This window comes from Callorhinus ursinus, unplaced genomic scaffold (genome assembly GCF_003265705.2).
Source record: "Callorhinus ursinus isolate GAN/ISIS: 27379988/994484 unplaced genomic scaffold, GSC_fseal_2.0 scaffold742, whole genome shotgun sequence".
NCBI lineage: Eukaryota > Metazoa > Chordata > Mammalia > Carnivora > Otariidae > Callorhinus > Callorhinus ursinus.
Window position 1 is genome coordinate 1 of NW_027397797.1, and position 17,832 is coordinate 17,832.

The 17,832-nt window shown below is 51.4% G+C and overlaps 1 protein-coding gene across 1 annotated transcript; it reads left to right on the top strand.

Annotated features, from left to right (window-relative positions):
- Nucleotides 1-4,403: 4,403 nt before the first annotated feature.
- Nucleotides 4,404-17,041, top strand: LOC141369918 (voltage-dependent N-type calcium channel subunit alpha-1B-like; the record flags this gene model as incomplete). The annotated part of the gene is made up of 4 exons (XM_073890543.1): nucleotides 4,404-4,428; nucleotides 5,212-5,413; nucleotides 16,459-16,575; nucleotides 16,976-17,041. Coding segments are annotated over 4 exons (410 nt in total), but the record flags the coding sequence as incomplete, so codon positions are not given.
- Nucleotides 17,042-17,832: the final 791 nt, after the last annotated feature.

Consider the following 17,832-nt stretch of genomic DNA (forward strand, 5'->3'; position numbering starts at 1 on the left):
TTCACCTGGGACCCAGTGACACAAAGAGGGTTAAAGTGAGAGGGTGGAAAAGATCGTCCATACAGACATTAACCAGTGGAGATGTGGTGTGCCATCCCCATATCAGACAAGATGGACCCTAAGTCAAGGCCCTTGGAAGAGGTGGGTGAGAGTGAGGGATTCTCTGGGCCGTGTTTAAGAAGAGAGACTGGGAGCCCCTTCAGGAAGCCGGTCCAAATGGGGTCTGACTACTGGCAGTCTAAAGGTGCTGCTGAGAGAGATTTTCAGGGGTGTAACCCTTTCCCCGGGAGGTATGCAGATGGATTCCACAGGCCTGTGGGGCTCAGGCTGCCCTCTGCAGGCTGAAGGATGTGTGGTGTGCCTGCACAAGCTGGGCAGATCTGGGGAGCCAGGGAGCTGGAATAGGGCAGCTCTAGGGAGAGGCCCTGCCCTAGGAGCGGGCTGCTTGGAGCACCGGATATCTGCCTAATTCCAAATGCACATAGTCCCCCTAAAGGCCCAGCTGGAGGAAACTGCACATCCTTGCCATTATGGGGCTCCAAAGACTCGCTGGGGTACCCTTCAATGAAACAGCTGGGAGCACTGATTGCTGTGCAACTCAGCATCCCCAGTGTGCAATCAGTTCAAACGTGGAAATCTGCCACCATGCAATGATTTTCGGGGGTGTGCCCCCTCCTTTCAGAAGGTAACTTTGTTGAGGAGGTCGGAGCTCCACTGGCTTGTAGGGTCCTGGACACACAAAACTGGTTGATCACTGCATACTTCACACACACGTCCCACACAGGGATGTACCTAGGGATCTGTACAGTGAGAAGTTCAGGAGAAGCCTGGTTTCAGGAGCGGGCTGTTGGGGGTACGTGGAACCTATCCATTTCCAAACGTGTACTAACTCAAATGTACCTATTTCCTTTGAAGGCTGAGCTGGAGGAGAGTGGACTTCCTTGGCCGGTGCAGCAGATTAAATGTTCGATAACGTGGTATCTCTGTATAATAGACACCTGTGAGGACTGACGAAGCTGGGGATCGAACAGGCAGACGGTCCTGGGGCTGATAGTCACCACATTAAAATTGCTGCCAAAGAAATAGTTGTGGGGCATTGATCCCACAGCCAGGTGGCCAGCAGATGGGTTGGGACCAGGTTGTCCTCCACAGGCCTGAGAGACCCCAGCTGACAGTGGCAGGCTGGGGAGGTACCTACTGCTTATGCACAAAATATGGAGGTCCAGATAGGCAGGAACCTGGAACAGGGCAAGAATCTTGAAAGGCTGGGTCTTGGGAGGGGGCTCTTGGGCCCACAAGAACTTACCCTTTCCAACAAAAATGTGCTTTGAGACTGAAGGAGAATGGACTGCCTTTCCAGGACCGAGACGACTTGGGCTGCAGGAGTAATACTCATGGGTACACCTGGGAGCTTTAATTACAGGTAAGCCCTAGAACCGAAGGCAACCATTCGGAATGGGACTGAGCTGTGCAGATTTAAAACTGAGACTCAGAAATATTTTAGGGGGATGAACTTTCCATGGAACGGAGACTATGCACATGGTTGGGAACAAAGGAACTCCAGGCCAGGGAAAAATAAGAAAGGGGTTAAAGTTCAGGGTTTTGGTTACAGGTTTGGGTAGTGTCAGGGATAGGATTTATGGTTTGGGGGTAGGATTTAATGTTAGGGTACGGGTTAGGGTATTGGTTAGGGTACGGGTTAGGGTTAGGCTACAGGCTAGTGTAAGGGTTAGGATTAGGGTATGGGTTAGGGTTAAGGTACGGGTTATGGTACAGGTTGGGTTATGGGTTAGGGGTTAGGGTTTAGGTGACGGGTATGGGTTAGGGTACGGGTTAGGGTTAGGGTACGGTTAGTCTCTGGACCGAGACTTGCGGGAATAAAGCAGTCAGGAGCCCACCTAAGGTTGGGGTTAGGGCCTAGGGGCATGGCAGATAGAGCTCTCCTGCTCTCAATGCTTTCAGAAGTGTCAAATGGTGCATTTTGCTTTGTGGTGTCAGTCTGTGTCCTCCTGTAATGCTCAGGTGGCCCAAATCCCTGGGGCATGGAGCCAGGGACCTAGGGAGAGACCTCTCAGAAGCCACGTGATGGTTAGTGTTAGGGCCCATGTGCACGGCACCCCTGGTGTGCGGGAACTGTGGCGAGCTAGGGATGGGCGGAGTGTCTTGAGGGCAGGAGTCACATTGAATGTCAGGCTCAGGCGGTGCAGAAATTTCAGTTTCGCCGGGATGGGCATTCAGAGTTCTGCTCTGAGCATTTCCCAGAGTTCCCAGTGGTGTGGTTTCCTTCTGGGTGGCAGCCTGAATCCCTTGATAATGCTCGGCTGTCCCGAATACCTGGTGCTTTGGAGCAAGGCTCTGGGGAGAGACACTCAGAAGCCAACCTAGGGTTAGGCTTAGGGCTTAGGGGCATGACAGGCCTGATGTGCCAGCGCTGTGATGAGTTTCCCAGGGTCTGAGTTGAGGCCGTGGGTCGGGGGGGTTAGTATCAGGCTCAGGGATTGCGGCCTGGGAACATTGAGATCGGGGTTCGTTGGGATGGACCGGTACAGTTCTCCTGCTCAGAATGCTTACCAGAGTTCCCAATGGCACATTTTCCTTTGAGGTGGCAGGTTGAGTCCTCTGATACTTGTCAGGTGTCCCAAATCCCTGTGGCTTTGGAACCAGTTCTAGGGACAGAACACTCAGAAGCCAACCTAGGGTGAGGCTTAGGGCTTAGGGGCATGACAGGCCTGATGTGCCGACGCTGTGATGAGCTTCCTGGGGACTGAGTTGAGTCCGTGGTTCAGGGGGGAGTATCAGGCTCAGAGATTGCGGCCTGGGCACGTTGAACTCGGGGTTCGTTGGGATGGATGGACATAGTTCTCCTGCTCGGAATGCTTACCGGACTTCCCATTGGCACGTTTTCCTTTTTAGTGGCAGGCTGAGTCCTCTGGCACTGGTCAGGTGTCCCAGATCCTTGGGGCTTTGGAGCCAGGCTCTGGGGACAGAGGGCTCAGAAGCCAACCTAGGGTTAGGCTTACGGCTTAGGGGCATGACAGGCGCTTCCCTGGGTCTGAGTTGAGGCCATGGGTCAGGTTGAGTGTCAGGCTCAGGGTTGGCCACCAGAGGGCGCCAAATTTGTGCGTTGGCTGGGATGGGCATTCAGAGTTCTTGTGTTCTGACCGCTCTCTGGAGTTCCAAGTAGTGTTTTTTAATTCTTTTTGGCAAGCTGAGTCCTCTGGTGTCACTTAGCTATTGCCATCCCTGGGGCTTTGAAGCCAGGCTTCTTGGGACAGAAGCTCAGAAGCTAATCTAGGGATAGGCTTACTGCCTAGGGTCATTTCAGGCCTCATCTGCCCACGCTGGGGCAAGCTTGGGGGGCAGTGGATCTGAGTTGGGGCGTGGGTCAGGGTGAGAGTGAAGCTCACCGTTTGCGGGCAGAGGGCCGTTGAAAATGGCATTTCGCTGGGATGGGTACGCAGAGTGCTCCTACTCGGAAACGTTTGCCACAGGTTCACAATGGTGTGGTTTCCTTCTGGGAGACAGGCTGCATCCTCTGGTATTGCTCAGGTGCCCCCAGTCCCTGTGGCTTTAGAGCCAGGCCTCTGGGGCCAGAGCCCTCAGAGGTCCAAGAGGGATAGGGTGAGGGCCTAGGGGCAGGGCAGGCCCGATGTACCAGCACTGTGGCCTGCTTCCCGGGGGTTTGTCTGAAGGTCCTGGGTGAGGTGGAAAGTCAGGCTCAGGGTTTGTCGCTAGAGGGCGCAAAATTTTTCCATTCCTTGGCATGGGCATTCAGAGTCCTCCTGCTCTGATTGCTTTCAGGAGTGTGAATGGTGTGTTTACTTTCTGGGTGGCAGCCTGAGTCCCTCGATAATTCTCGGGTGTCCCGAATCTGTGGGGCTTTGTAGCCAGGTTCTGGGGACTGACCCTTCAGAAGCCAACCGAGGTTGAGTGTTAGCACATAGGGACATGGGAGGCCTAATATGCCAGCGCTGTTTCGAGGTTCCCGGCGGTGGGGGTCAAGGGCGTGGGTCAGCGTGAGGGTCTTGCTCTTTTTTTCAGCCAGGGGACCGCTGAAAGTGTGGTTTGCTGGGATGGGCATGACACGTTCTCCTGCTGTGTATCCTTTCTGGAGTTCCTAACAGCGGGCTTTCTTTCTGGGTGGAAGGTAAGTCCTCTGGTATTGTTCTGGAGTGAACCCTAGGGAACAAAGCACTCAGGAGCCAACCTAGGGTTAGGGTTAGGGTCTAGGGGTTAGAGCGTAGGGGTTAGGGCATAGGGGTTAGGGTGTAGGGCCTAGGGTTAAACTTAGGGTTAGGGCCTAAGGTAGGGCCAGGGTTAGGGTTAGGGCCTAGGGTTAGGGCCTAGGGTTAGGGTTAGGGGTTAGGGTACAGGAGCTCTGGGCTCTGCTGACACTGTCACAGTGTCCACAGGAGAAGGGCGGCCCACGTGAGTGCTCACTGGCTCATTGTGTCAGATCACGCTAGAGCAGAGGGGCAGCTTGGGCATGGAGTCTCAAACTGTGCATCCGTTTGTGTTCTAGTCTTCCAGCAAATACACCATAGGCCCTTGCACCCACCAGGTAAGACATGGCTCTGCCTTCTAGGAGCGGGCAACCTGGAAAGAGAACGAGATTAAGACAAAGTACACAGCATAGTGATCTCCTGAAAATCGTTTTTGAGTGGCTGAAGGCCTGAGGAAGAATGGGTCTATTTGGTGTCTCCCTGTGCTACACTTCTGGCCTCAGTTAAGGGTAGACAGTGGGATGTATTTATTTAGTGCCACACTGGATGACTGGGGACTTCCTTTGGGGCTGGGAGGAGCACCGCTCAGAAGGTAGGGTCAATGCTGCGCCAGGAACCCAGGACTTTCTAAAGGCAGGTGAAGCTGGGTATGAACTGGTGAGCTGGGCCTGAGCAGGTGTGAGCCAGGAGTAAGCAGGGCAGGACAGAATTCCTGGGCCTCCACCTGTCCTGGGGTTAGGACCTCCGGTCCCTGGAGACCCTTTATGGCCCTCCAACAGCCCTGAGAACAAGCCCTATAGGGAAGGTATTCTACCTCAGGAGACTGCGATCCTGGGGAATGGCCTGGGGCCTGCAGTGTTGAGCATCCCCTTCCTCTTGCCATCTCTGGGCTCAGATATGCAAGCCTCACCTGTGATACAGGTCTTGATTTTCCCATGGCTCTTTCCTCAGGGGTCCCCCTGACACTTGGTGTTTGCCCTTGGTGCAGGGTCCTGAAACACTCTGTGGACGCCACCTATGAGGAGCCGGGCCCAAGCCCTACGTACCGCATGGAGCTCTCCATCTTCTACGTGGTCTACTTCGTGGCCTTCCCCTTCTTCTTCGTCAACATCTTTGTGGCCTTGATCATCATCACCTTCCAGGAGCAGGGGGACAAGGTGCTGTGTGAATGCAGCCTGGAGAAGAACGAGGTGGGTGGCTCCCTCTTCTGCCCCATGTGCATGTGTACGTTGGATAACCTGCTGGTCTTCCCTGATGGGCAGCATGGGCAGACCCACTGGAGTTCCCTTCCACATGGGGCTCGCTCATCACCGCATAGCTGGTGGCCAGCACAGGGGCAGGGAGAGACCGAGTGTGGCTGGTCAGGGCTGCCTGCGAGGATGGAAGAGACAGGTGTAGGGTGCAGTTGGTGCCGCAGTGTGGGATTCCTCCCAACCCCACCACGTTCTCAGTGCTCCTTTGTCCCCGGGCAGAGGGCTTGCATTGACTTCGCCATCAGCACCAAGCCCCTGATGCGGTACATGCCCTAGGACAAGCAGTCATTCTGGTACAAGACATGGACATTTGTGGTCTCGCCTCCCTTTGAGTACTTCATCATGGCCATGATCGCCCTCAACACAGTGGTGCTAATGATAACGTTATGTTGGCCCAGCACGGGGGACAGTGGGTGCCAGCTGGGGTGTGTGAGAGAGAGAGAGCCATAGTTGCAGCTGATCACATCCTGGTCAGCATGAGATGCCTATAGAAGCCCAGTGCCCTGGGTTCTCTGTGGGCTGAGATGGTGAGAGTGTCCTGGGAGAAAACAGGGAGAGCAGGGACGGGTATCCCTACCCTGGGCAGGCGTGCAGTTCTCTCTGCTCTGGCAGGAGGTCAAGGCTGGGGTGTCTTGGGCCAGCCGAACCTGCAGCCAATGGCACTTATTCCCCGTGCAGTTCTATGACGCACCATATGAATATGAGCTAATGTTGAAATGCCTGAACATTGTGTTCACATCCATGTTCTCCATGGAATACATGCTGAAGATCATCGCTTCTGGGGTGCTGGTAGGTGCCTTGGCTCCCTCTTGGCCTTTTGGTGGTCTGCATTCTGGCTCACTCTCTGTAGGGGGGATTTTCAGGGACTTTTAGCTTAGAGCTGGGAATTCCCCAAGCCCCCAGAGCAAATGTGACATTGCGGGGGCTCCTGAGGAAGGGGCTGCTCCAATACCCTGAGCTGTCTGAGCTCTGCCCTGAGCCCAGTTCCTGGAGACAGGCGGGGCCAGCCTCCTCCTCTTTGGACACACAGCTCTCAGTTCTGCACCTGCCCAGACCCACAGGTGTTTGCTTACCCAGCTGTGGTGTCCCCCTTGGGTGGTCCATCTGTCCCTTTTCTCCTTTCTTGATTAGGGGTACTTCCTGCAACTCCTTGCCTGGCAGAACCCTTACCAGCCTCTAGCAGTAACTGCTCTTTTTTCTCTCCAGAACTATTTCTGAGATGCCTGGAATGTCTTTGACTTTGTCACTGTGTTGGGAAGTATTACTGATATTTTAGTAACAGAGATTGCGGTAAGTAGTGTTTCCTGTCCTTCCTGCGGGCCCCAGAATGGTATCCTTCTAGGCAGTGCTGCTCAGTGCGCCTCCAGGTCCTGAGTGTTAGCCCCTTCTCTCTTGCCAGAGTTCCCCAGGAGCCCCTGAAAAGAAGGAGCCTCCGCTCCAGAGGTGAAGTTGGGAATTGGGTATTGTCTTGGGAAATGCTTTCTCTCGGATGAGAACGTGGTTTCCAAAAGGTCTAGGCTGGTGGTCTGAGAGTTACCTGGGAACTTCGTTGTAACAACTGACCAGGAAGATAAGAAACTTTTAAATCCATGTGGGTCTGACAAATCTAACAACTTGGCACCAAAGTACATGAACTAAAACCAACAAGAATTTCGAATATTTTAGAATATTAGGTTTGTTTTACGTGTGTGTGTGTGTAAATAAAATGGGATACTCATTCATATCAAACGTACACAGATTATATGTAAAAACTGACCAAGTGTTAAAATATGAAATTGTCTTGACAAATTTCAAGGAATCTGAATCATAAAGCAGTATTCTTTGAGTAAAATGCATTATGTCAGCATTAAATGGCAAAAAATCTAATCTCAGTCCTAAGGTGACTTCTCCAGGAGCAGACACTTAAGCTGGGGTTCTTGTACAAGTCATTTCTTAGGAAGCACTCCCGGGCAAGACCATGAGAGGGAAGTTTGGGGAAATGGACGGCTAAGAGAAGGGGGATCAGAAATGGATCTGGAGCCAAGTGCCGGGGTGCATCTGGGTCATCCCCGATGGGGGCTTGGAAACAGGGTGGTCACCCCTCAGAGCTGCAGAGCTCATGCCTCTGTACAGATTATCGCACCACCAAGGGCTGCACCTGGGGGCTGCAGTTGTCAGATACCTCCAACCCTTCTGAGTACACCCCACGTGCAGGCAAAACAGGCTCTGGCACCACTGGGGAGGAAGGAATATCAGACTCCTTGGTAACAAGACCGCACTGGAGCGCACGAGTGTCTGCTGTTACCCTGGCCCCACTCAGCTCTGCCCACGTCTCACACTGGGTTCACTTCCCTCCTTCTTCAGGATGATGCTGGTCACGTTCTCTGGGAGAAGAGGGTTGGTGACCAGCTAGATCTAGTCTGAGTTAAGTTGATGTTCATTAACTTATTCTTCCTAACCCCTTTTGGGGTCCCCTGAATGGTGGCCAGCCTTCTGTCGCTCTAGTTGCTGGGCAGGATGAGGCAGCCCACACTCTCACCCTATGAAGCCCAAGCCCCTGCTTGTCACACCCTTGTGTGTTTCTGGCTGCCATAGTAGTCCAGTCATAATTAAGACTGGTCATAGAACACAGAAAGGCCCTAGTGAACCCCCTGATTTCCAGATAGACTTCTTCCTACCCTATGCAATGGTAGCTCTTCCCTTCTCCATTCCCAGCATCCAGTACCCTGGCCAGCCTGGACACTCTGCTCTGCCTCCTGATCTTACGGCATGAGGAGCATAAGTGACAGGGGCCCACCATGACTTTGGTGTTCCACAGTGGAAGCCTTCCCTACCCCTTGAGCCAGGACCTCTAGATTTGCCAAACCTAAACTTATGGAGATGATGAGAACAAAGTCTGACCTGGGTTGCTGGAGGATAGTGAGAGGGGCCACCCCTACTTCCACCCCTTGCTTTCTGGATCTGTGTGACAGTTGGATACCCAGTACCATCTCTTGTTTGTCAGTTCATCTTGAAGGACAATATCCCAACCCTGTGAGGTACATCACCAAGCCAGCATTTAATCTATGTCTTTAAGAGGCTTTTTCGGTGTTTTATGAGGTTTCCACCTGTGAAAGATGTTGAATATTATATGCCAGTGGATCCCGAGTTACCTGCTCCTTTTGTACCTGCTTCCGCTTGCTCATTTTGGAGTCGATGTTATGTGGAATCCAATATGGGTAAATCTCTGGTACTTGTGTGGGCCAAGGTATTCCATGGGCAAAGACAAACCCACACCCAGAGTATGAGTGATCCCAGTAGAGACAAATCACTGCCATTTCCAGGTGAAAGGATTCTCATGTAAGCAAATTGCTACCAAGTGGCTGGCTGACAGCCTAAAGCATGTTGCATTGTAGAGGCCTCGTTGTCTTCTGGACATAGTGGCCTGGGTGTCTAGTAGTGGTCATGGCTGGATCAGCCCAGCCATGGGCTCAGGCACAGCCTTAATCTCAGCCATCATGGTCATTCCATTCATGGATCTACTATGTGAACACTGGGGCTAGTGAGAATCGAGGCTGGCTGTCATCTGTTGGGTAAACCATCTCAAGGCCTGGTTTTTAGTGCCCCTACAGTTGTGGATGCTCTGTGGTGGACACTGATGTGTAATACAAGGACCTGCATTTGGCCTCCATTCCCTAGGCCCATGTGGATGCCTTTCCCCAACCTTTGTTCCCTCCGGAGCCCTGGCCAAGCTTTAGCTCTTGCCTAAGTTCCTGTAATCCATACCACAGGCAACTTCTTTCTCCATCTGCACCATGGCTGCTCAGGTTCACCACCTAGAACTCTGCCTCACCACTGTCTTCCAGTTCGTCTCTGTGTGGGGTTCTAGTGACACCAATGTATTGAGCCAACCGCTTCATGTAACAGGCTTGAGTTTTGCCTCCTGGCTTTAGTGATCATCCCATGATATGTTGTGGTAGGAGGGAGCTAAGGAAGACAGGTGCAGCAAAGGTGCAAGGCCTGGGGCACTGGGCCACCTGCCATGAGAATCTGCCCTCTATTTTGAGTGAGGTAGGAAGAGGAGTGACATAATCTGGGTTTTCAGACCAAACCTCTGGCTGAGTATATAGTGCAGGGCACAGGCAGAAGCAGCTAGGCAAGTTAGGGCTTAGTTGGATTATCCCAGAAACAGACCCCAAGACAGGAGTTCAATGCAAGTCATTTATTTGGGAGGTGATCCCTGGAATACTAGGGGAAAAAGGAAGTGTGCCAGGGAAGGGGGGCAGCCAATACATGGTACTAAAAAGCCAGGTACAACTGTGGGTCCTCATTGGGAGCCCTGAGCCTCCATTATCCCAGCAAGTGGCGGGGTGACTGGGGTATTTTTTTGAAGATTTTATTTATTTATTTGAGAGAGAGAATGAGAGATAGCACGAGAGGGAAGAGGGTCAGAGGGAGAAGCAGACTCCCCGCTATTCAGGGAGCCCACTGAGGGACTCGATCCCAGGACTCCACGATCATGACCTGAGCCGAAGGCAGTCGCTCAACCAACTGAGCCACCCAGACACCCGACTGGGATATTTTTCAGCAAGTGCTGTTAGCTACTAGTTGAAGGCTACTGGGGAGAGGGGGCCAGAGAATGTTAATTCTCATGTCCTGCCCTTGGAAAATTCTCAGGAAAAAACGATGTTGATGCTGAGAATTGAGTATTGGGCCTATGAGGATGTGAGTGCCACTGAATGACATAGCAGGGAGCCCAGCAGAGGGTCTAAGGCGAGAGATCATCATTCTGGATGTATTTTCCAGTAGAGTTGCAGATGGACCACATGTCTCTGAAAGTTGAGCAAGAATGGCATCAAAGTCTGAGCACTTGGGAACGTCGATTATCATTAATTGAAATGGGAAAGACTGTGGGTGGAACAGGTTTGTTGTGGACTGTTTGTACATGTGGAGTGGATGCAATTTGTACATGTTAGATTTGAGTTGCCTGTTGGCCTCCCTGAAGGAATCATCCAACAATCCATTGGACAGATGGGCCTGGAGTTTGGAGAAGAGATTCATGCTAGTGTCATAGGATTGGGTACCATGAACATATGAGATGATATCAGATCCATGAGACTGAATGAGATCAATAAAGGAGAGAAAAGAATGAGCTACTGAGTTCTAAGATGCACCAACATTTAGTGACAAAGGCGTGGCCAGAGGGCAGAGAGGTTTTCCAAACCATTAGCAAAGGTTAGTGTGCAGAATGTGCAAGGCTCTTCTGTGAATCATTAAGATAAACAAGAGCAACCGAATGGAAAAACGAAATGAAGGGATAATTGGGCATTTTACTAAAAGAATAAGAAACAGAAATGACCAATTAACATAGGAAAAGCTGCTCACCCTTATTTTTAATTAAAGAAATGTAAAGTGAAATGACATTGAGATGCCATTTCACACCCTCCGGTTTGTCAAATGTCAAACAGGAATTCCAGCCATGCCAATGGTTAGCGAGTGGGACAGCCAGAACCTCCATGCTACTGCTGGGGGTGTTTATTGGACAACCTTTTCGGAAGTGTGGCAGTCCCTAGAAAGCTGGACTTATGCATGCCTGCAGCGACTTAAGCACATAAGCCAGAGGGTGTCTGGGCAGGTGACCTGGAGACACTTTCACACAGAGGGTCGTGGCTACCTTGTTCAGAGTAGCAGCAGTACGCACTGATGTTTACGGGACGTGAACGTAGTGAAGTGCCGCACGCACTGGAGGGTGGTGGTCTCCACATCAAGAGGGATGCTTTTCAGAAGCAGAGTTTGCTTGCCATCAGCACAAGTTTGCCCAAGTCCGTGAAGGCTGCATACGGTAGCGTCCCATTAAAAAGGCTAAGAAAAGTCAAGTATAACGCATTTTAATAGTTTGTCATAAGACAGTAAAGAAAAGCAATTATTAACAAGAATTAAGGGTAGCTACTACATCTGGGGAGGAGAAAGGGAGACAGGACGGGCTTCAAAGTAATGGTAACGTTCTGTTTTCTTTAAGCTGAATGATGAATATATGGACATTCTATGATTTTTCTTTGAAAATGTGCATCCGTACACATATTTATACATATTCTTTTGTGTATGTGGTATGTTTTATGGTTTTAAAAAATTAGTAATCCAAATAATGCGGGGAAAGTTCTGAGCTGCCATTTTCACACAAAAACCAGGATGTTCTGTCACACCAACCATTGACATTGTGGCATTGCCCAAGTGCTTCTCATCCAGAAATAGTTCATACCAGTGTGGTTTCTGGGAGGAGCAACCTGGCTGCTGATCCTTACGGGCCCCGTCCTTGGACACAGGCATCTTTGTTCCCTAGATAAAGGGATCCAGACAGTGCGCTCCTGTGTGCAAGGGCCCAGCTCTGGGGGTTTCTTCATGTGTGTGCCTTCTCGCCCAAGAGGGCGGACTGATGAGCAGCCATCAAGGGTGGGGTTTGCCAGACATGCAGAGAGCACGACGCCCAGCTGTCTTGCAGGGAAACCTCCACCTCCAAAGTGGCCCGCACACAAGGCAGAGACCTTCTGTAGCGCAGGTGGCTGGTGTAGCCCAGTGTCTGTCCCACAGCTGTTGGACACACAAGGCCAAGGGGGCTTGTGGTTGTATCAGACGTTGCTTCAAATAAGTCCTCCATGGCTGCTGCCATCAGCCCCTGATGCCTAGCAGGGTCGGTGGGAGGGCTGAGGAGCCACTTGGCTTGGAAACTATGCTGTGTCCTGGCCGCTGGCGCTCTCGGAGCTCAGTCCTTCACCGAGTTCTGCCGAGAGGGGAAAAGATGAAAGGAAGTCGTCATGTGGATTAGTGGTGTCTTTATTTTTGTTCATTTGTAGTCACTTCAGATGTTACTTTGTGAATGCACTTTTTTTTCCTTAGGCAAAAAGATGAGTGTCAGTTCCCACCACCAACTTAATCAAAATAGAGTAATAGTCTTAACCAGGGTCATGTAGAAACAGCATTCCCAAGCAAGCATAAAACTGACATTGATTTCTTTGCCTGGAAATAAAAAAATAAGTGTCTTTGAGTCATCTTTGGATTTGCATTAGAAACAGGAATACAAATGAATGCCACCCTGTCTGCATAACCTACAGATTTCAAAAATATGTTTTGATTTGATGCATTTTAAGCCAAATATGCAAAGTTTACTAAAATCCTAAAATTTTCCAGTGAGGTATTCAAAGTTTGAGTTTTTGCTTGTGTTGATGACTCATTTTCTCTTTTGTTTTCTGTTTTTATTCTTGATTTACCTTAACCTACCTGCTGACTCATGCCATCCAAACAACAGACAACGCGAAAACCATGTCTCCATCTGTATGTTGCGCACCTGCTGCTCAAACATCCCAATTTGTAAATAATACGCAAATATCCATCCATGAAAATGTCACATATAGGAAACGGTTGGTTTCATGACTTTCAACAGTTCTTAAAACTCCTTGCTTTGCTTGTTCTTCCTTCCATTTCCTGTGACCCCTCACCACTGCCTTCCTGAGGGTTGTGGTCAGTCTGGCATTACACTCATCACCTCTGGCCTCTTTTTCTTGGCTCCTGGCCTCCAGCGGGTGCTTCTGAAGGCCCTCCCAGGAGCCACTAGATTCAGGAGCTGGCCTTGGGTCTAGAGAGGAGGTATAGGGTCTTCTGAGCGAAGCGGCTAAGTGCCCAGTTTTTCTTGTTGGGATCGGGCTCAGAATTGGGGAGATTTTTGTAGGACATGAGTTTGGACCTGATCCTACAGAGTCCATGGGTTCTCTTGCACTGTCTCCCTTCTGCTCCCTTCCCCACCGTACCAACATACAAGGCTGGTTCTCCCCGGTGGCCTCTGACGATGTCTCCTGTAACATTCTCCCTGGACATGCCCTACCATAGGGAACCCTCTCTGGGTCTCAGGGCTGGAGGGGATTGGAGATTTTGTCTTCCTGATTCAAAAAGGGTTGGTGTAAGGCCTGATGGAGTGGGAAGAGGGTCTGCCTCCCGGGGACAGTGAAGCTCAGGGCTCTTGCACCCAGGCATCATTGATCCACTTGTGCACCCTTGCTCACTGAGCTCGTGTGGAATGCAGGTAGCATGAACTGGGGCTTCCTTCCAGGCCTTCAGGGATGTTTGCGAGGAGAGCAAAGATTCCAGGAGCAGATTAAACTGAAGGTGTGACTGGAAATTTACATAAAGTAGCAAATATTTGAGATTCCTTTTACAAAATGAACATTAACGATAAAGTGATTCACAAGTGGAGCAGAAGAACTTGAGTTGTGAGAAAAACGCCATTTGACGCCACAGAAATTTTCAACTCACTCAGGCCTTTTCGTGGCCTTTTCCTGTCCACTTGGGAAGAGCACCCCCCCGTGCCCTTCCTCATCCTCCAGAGCACACATCATCACCTGACATGCTGCGCATGTTGGGGTATACAGAGCTTTTCTTTTCTTCATCATTGTCCCATGAGAACAAAGCTGATTAGGAGAGCAGTTTGTTGCAGCATAGACTGTGGCCCCCAGCAGATGTGCACAGGTCACTTTGCTTGACCCTGACTGGAAACAGTGATGTACTTGGATGCAGGAGATGCTGATCCGGGTCTGAGGCCTGTTGATCCCCTTTGTGGGGGCCATGTTTAACAATATCCGGCGTACTTTTAAATCCCTTAAATCTCGGACTCCTCACCATCTGGGCACAATGTCCTAATGTCTCCATCTTGTGGATGAGGAAGCAAGGGGCTCAAAGGAGCCAGGGACCAGTGTACCCTCAAGGTGAATTAGCTACCACATTGAGAGGTGTGGTGATGCATCTTTGGGGTGCTCTGACATTTCCTGATGCAGAGGCAGATGGCAATAAGGAAGGGCCTGGCTTTGAAGTAGTAGGGGAATAGTAGGTGCTCTCTGGTGTGACAGAAACCACGGACTCTGGGAGGATGGGTCAAGCTATGTCCATCTCCAAGGGGTTGGCCGAGGCCAGAGGCGACTATGCATAGCTGTGGGAGGCTGCTGTGTGCTTGCTGCCCCTGCTTTCCTGCATGCGCTCGCATGGCGTTGCGTGGCAGCTCCCGCCCTGGGCACAGCCATGGAGTGCTCTGCCTGCCACGCCGTGCTCGGACTATCTGTAGCTGCTGTCGCCATCTGTCCTCATGGCTCTCTAGGGCTGTCTGTCTGTTGCCACCCCCATCCCTCTCCCGAATGCCCACTGGAGCCCCGAGAAAAGACATCTGGGAAGAGGGGCGAGAACTTGAGTCTCAACAAAACGTAGCAGGTGACTTGTTGAGCTTTGCGTTCATGCACTATGTGGAAGGACAGTGCCTTCCCCTGCCTTGTCTTCCATCCCTTCTTTCTCACCCAGGGCCTAGATTTTCCCCAATATCTCCAGGAAATCTTCTTGTCTGTGCCAGTGGCCTGAGCAGAGCACTTTGGACTGGGCAAATGATAACTGTGTTATTACAGTCTTGGCCCCTCCAGACCCAAGTGAGCAGGTGCTTTAGAGGCCGGGCCCTTGGAAGCTCCCTCCGTTTCCTCTGCTTTATTGTCTTGTACAAAGGATTTCCCAGCACTGTAGACAAAGTCCCCCTTCCATCTCTGTGCCCATCCTCCTGAAGTGACTGGCTCATTTGAGAACCTGGGGCCCACGGGGCAGGGGTGGATGTCTCTTGGACATCCTGTACCAGTGAGATTCTCTTTCCCCAGCACAAGCAGGTGAGGGAGCTCTAGGCAAACTGTGTGCCCTCCAGGATCACACCTCAAGGTCCACTCCTGCCTTCTTGCTGATCTGGACCACAGTCAGCACCTCCTTGTGACTACCAGACCTCCCACCCCATGGCTCCGACATCTAGCCCTCTAGCAGAGACAGTCTAGTCTCCAGCCACCCCGGTGGGAACAGAAGAGGCAGACAAGGGCTGGGTTGGGGCCACTGTCCTTAGAAGTAAGAGTGAGACCTGCCTCTCCACGAAAGGCCTCAGCCCAGCCTAGAGCAGATGGGCAGCCCTGGAGGGAGGGGGGCCAGCTCTCCCCAGGCTCCCCATGCTTCCTGCATATGCTCTCCTACTGCTGCTCTAATTCAACATGTCATGTTCTTTTCTCTTCATCTGACCACTGAATCTGGTGATACGATGTGTCTAACCCTGAGCTGCTTGCATATGTTGAAACACCAAAGTGGCAGGAAGCTGCTGTCAGGCTGCATGCGGGCACCTGGTCTCCAAGCAGACAGAGGGTGGGAGACTGCTCAGGGCCACAAGCACCCCCACGTCGTGGACACCGTCCAGAGCCGTGCTCCCTGAAAGGGATGTGCCAATAACTCAAGGCGCCCCTGGCCAGGGTGGAAACTTCCCTCCCAGGTAATCTGTGGAGTCCAGAGTTTATTGCTTCTTTTTGTGCTTGATTTTGAACCTCTTGGATGAGGGAGCAGTGCTAGATACCCTGGGATCTCTGGAGTTGAGACCATTTGCGGATTTCATAAGTGGCTTCCGTGATGTGGGTCGCAGGGTCGCCGACACTTACCCTTCCTATGGTGACTTGTCTGCAGGCACCAGGAGCAGCCCCAGAAGAGATGTTTGCCCCTCTTCCAGGTCCCAGGCAGCAGGGGCTTTGCTAGCCGTATGGCGAAGCTAAGGGCCCTTCAGAGGCTCTTGGTGAAGAAGCAGCCCTGCCCGGCACTTGGACGGCTTGGCTGTATCTTGCAAGAGGCGGTCAGTGTTAGAGGCCCACCCACAGTTGGTCTCCTGGCTCCACCTGGCAGCAAGGAGCTGCTTCTGAGAATTTTTCTCTCTCTCCCTCCCTGTTGGGTGCAGGGGAGGCTAAAGCAGAGGGGTTTCTTTCATTTGCTGCATGAGAGGTGATTTGCAATGACAAGCTTTACTTTTGGAAGGTTTTCAGGTGGCCGATTGCTGCTTTTACCATAGAGCTGTGACATTTTGTTCGATCTCTCTTCGTATGCATTTTTCTTCAGGACCACAGGGAGAGGTGGGTGGGGAGCAGCACCTGCAGTTGCAGGAGGCTGGTCTCCGCAGGTTAGAGAACAGCCTCTCTTCCCTACAGAACAATTTCATCAACCTCAGGTTTCTCCGCCTCTTCCGTGCTGCCCGGCTCATCAAGCTGCTGCGCCAAGGCTACACCGTCTGCATCCTGCTGTGGACCTTCGTCCAGTCCTTCAAAGTGGAGCGCAGGCACGGCCCTCGTGCCCTGACTCTCCACTGTGTGATGCACAGTGCTGTGGCCACCAGCTCCTCCTTGCCACCAGAGCAGCCCCTCCTCGTGGAGGCTCCTTGTTGGCACCCGTTATCCTATTGTAGTTTACAAAGACATTTTAAGTGATCCAGAGAGCATCTTGGTAGTGCTCAATGACTCAGAGGTGGGTTCTATGACTAATTATAGAGTAAGGAACTGAGGCGGTCTCTTGGTGGAGGGGCTTCACGGTCAGTGGGGGTGGATTTGCGGTCACTGGGGTCTGGGTGGCCCCAGAGCCCCGGCCACCGTCCACTCTGCAGACGAGGCCCAAGCAAGGTAGCTGGGCAGACCTCCCTGGAGCTGCCCTGTCCTCTGTATGTCTCCACAGGCCCTGCCCTACATGTGTCTGCTCATCGCCATGCTGTTCTTCATCTATGCCATCATCGGCATGCAGGTGGGTGTGCCTGATGGGACAGGGAGCAGAAGGGTGGGGCCCTGTGCCCTGGGGCAGAAGGGCACTGATCATGGTCATCAAATGGTATCAATGACAGATTGGCACTTGGGGAACATTTCTATGTTTGAAGCACTTTGTGAACGTAATTCTCAGAAAGGCTGTTCTACCGATAAGGACACGGAGGCTGGGCACCACGGGTTTGGGCCCTGTCACCCAAAGTCCACTAGTGAGGCGTAGCTCCACCGTCTGCGGAAAAATGCTCTGCTGTGCTTCTGAGTGTAACCCCATTGGGCTATTAGGGTGTTGATGGGCATGTTTGATTGGGTGCCGGGCCCCCATGGTGGTGGAGCTTTTGAGCATATCTGCCTGGTGCTGAGTGGCCTGCAAAGCACCCGCTGGTCATTCTGTTAGTCCAGAGAGTTGACCCGACCCTTTACAGGAAATTATATATTACAGAAGAAAAAATTCAACAGGATCACACCAGATCACTGTACTGTCAAGTTCAGCTTGGATAAGTTAGATTGCCTTTATTTTGCCAAAGAACACTTTGTCAGCTACTTGGAAAAACATTTAAAAGACAAAGCAGTGTTCCAGTTTTAAATCTTTAGCATCTGGCCACTTTTCAACAGTAGGATGGTAGATGGATCCAAATGTTAAATTATAGTGGGAGAAGCCATTGTCTTAAAGGTTAGCTGAAAAGTGATTTTTAAACTCTACTTCAGGGATTGAAAAGGTTCTCTTCCTTTAAAATTTGCTGAGATCTGATGCTATTTAAATATATATATATATAT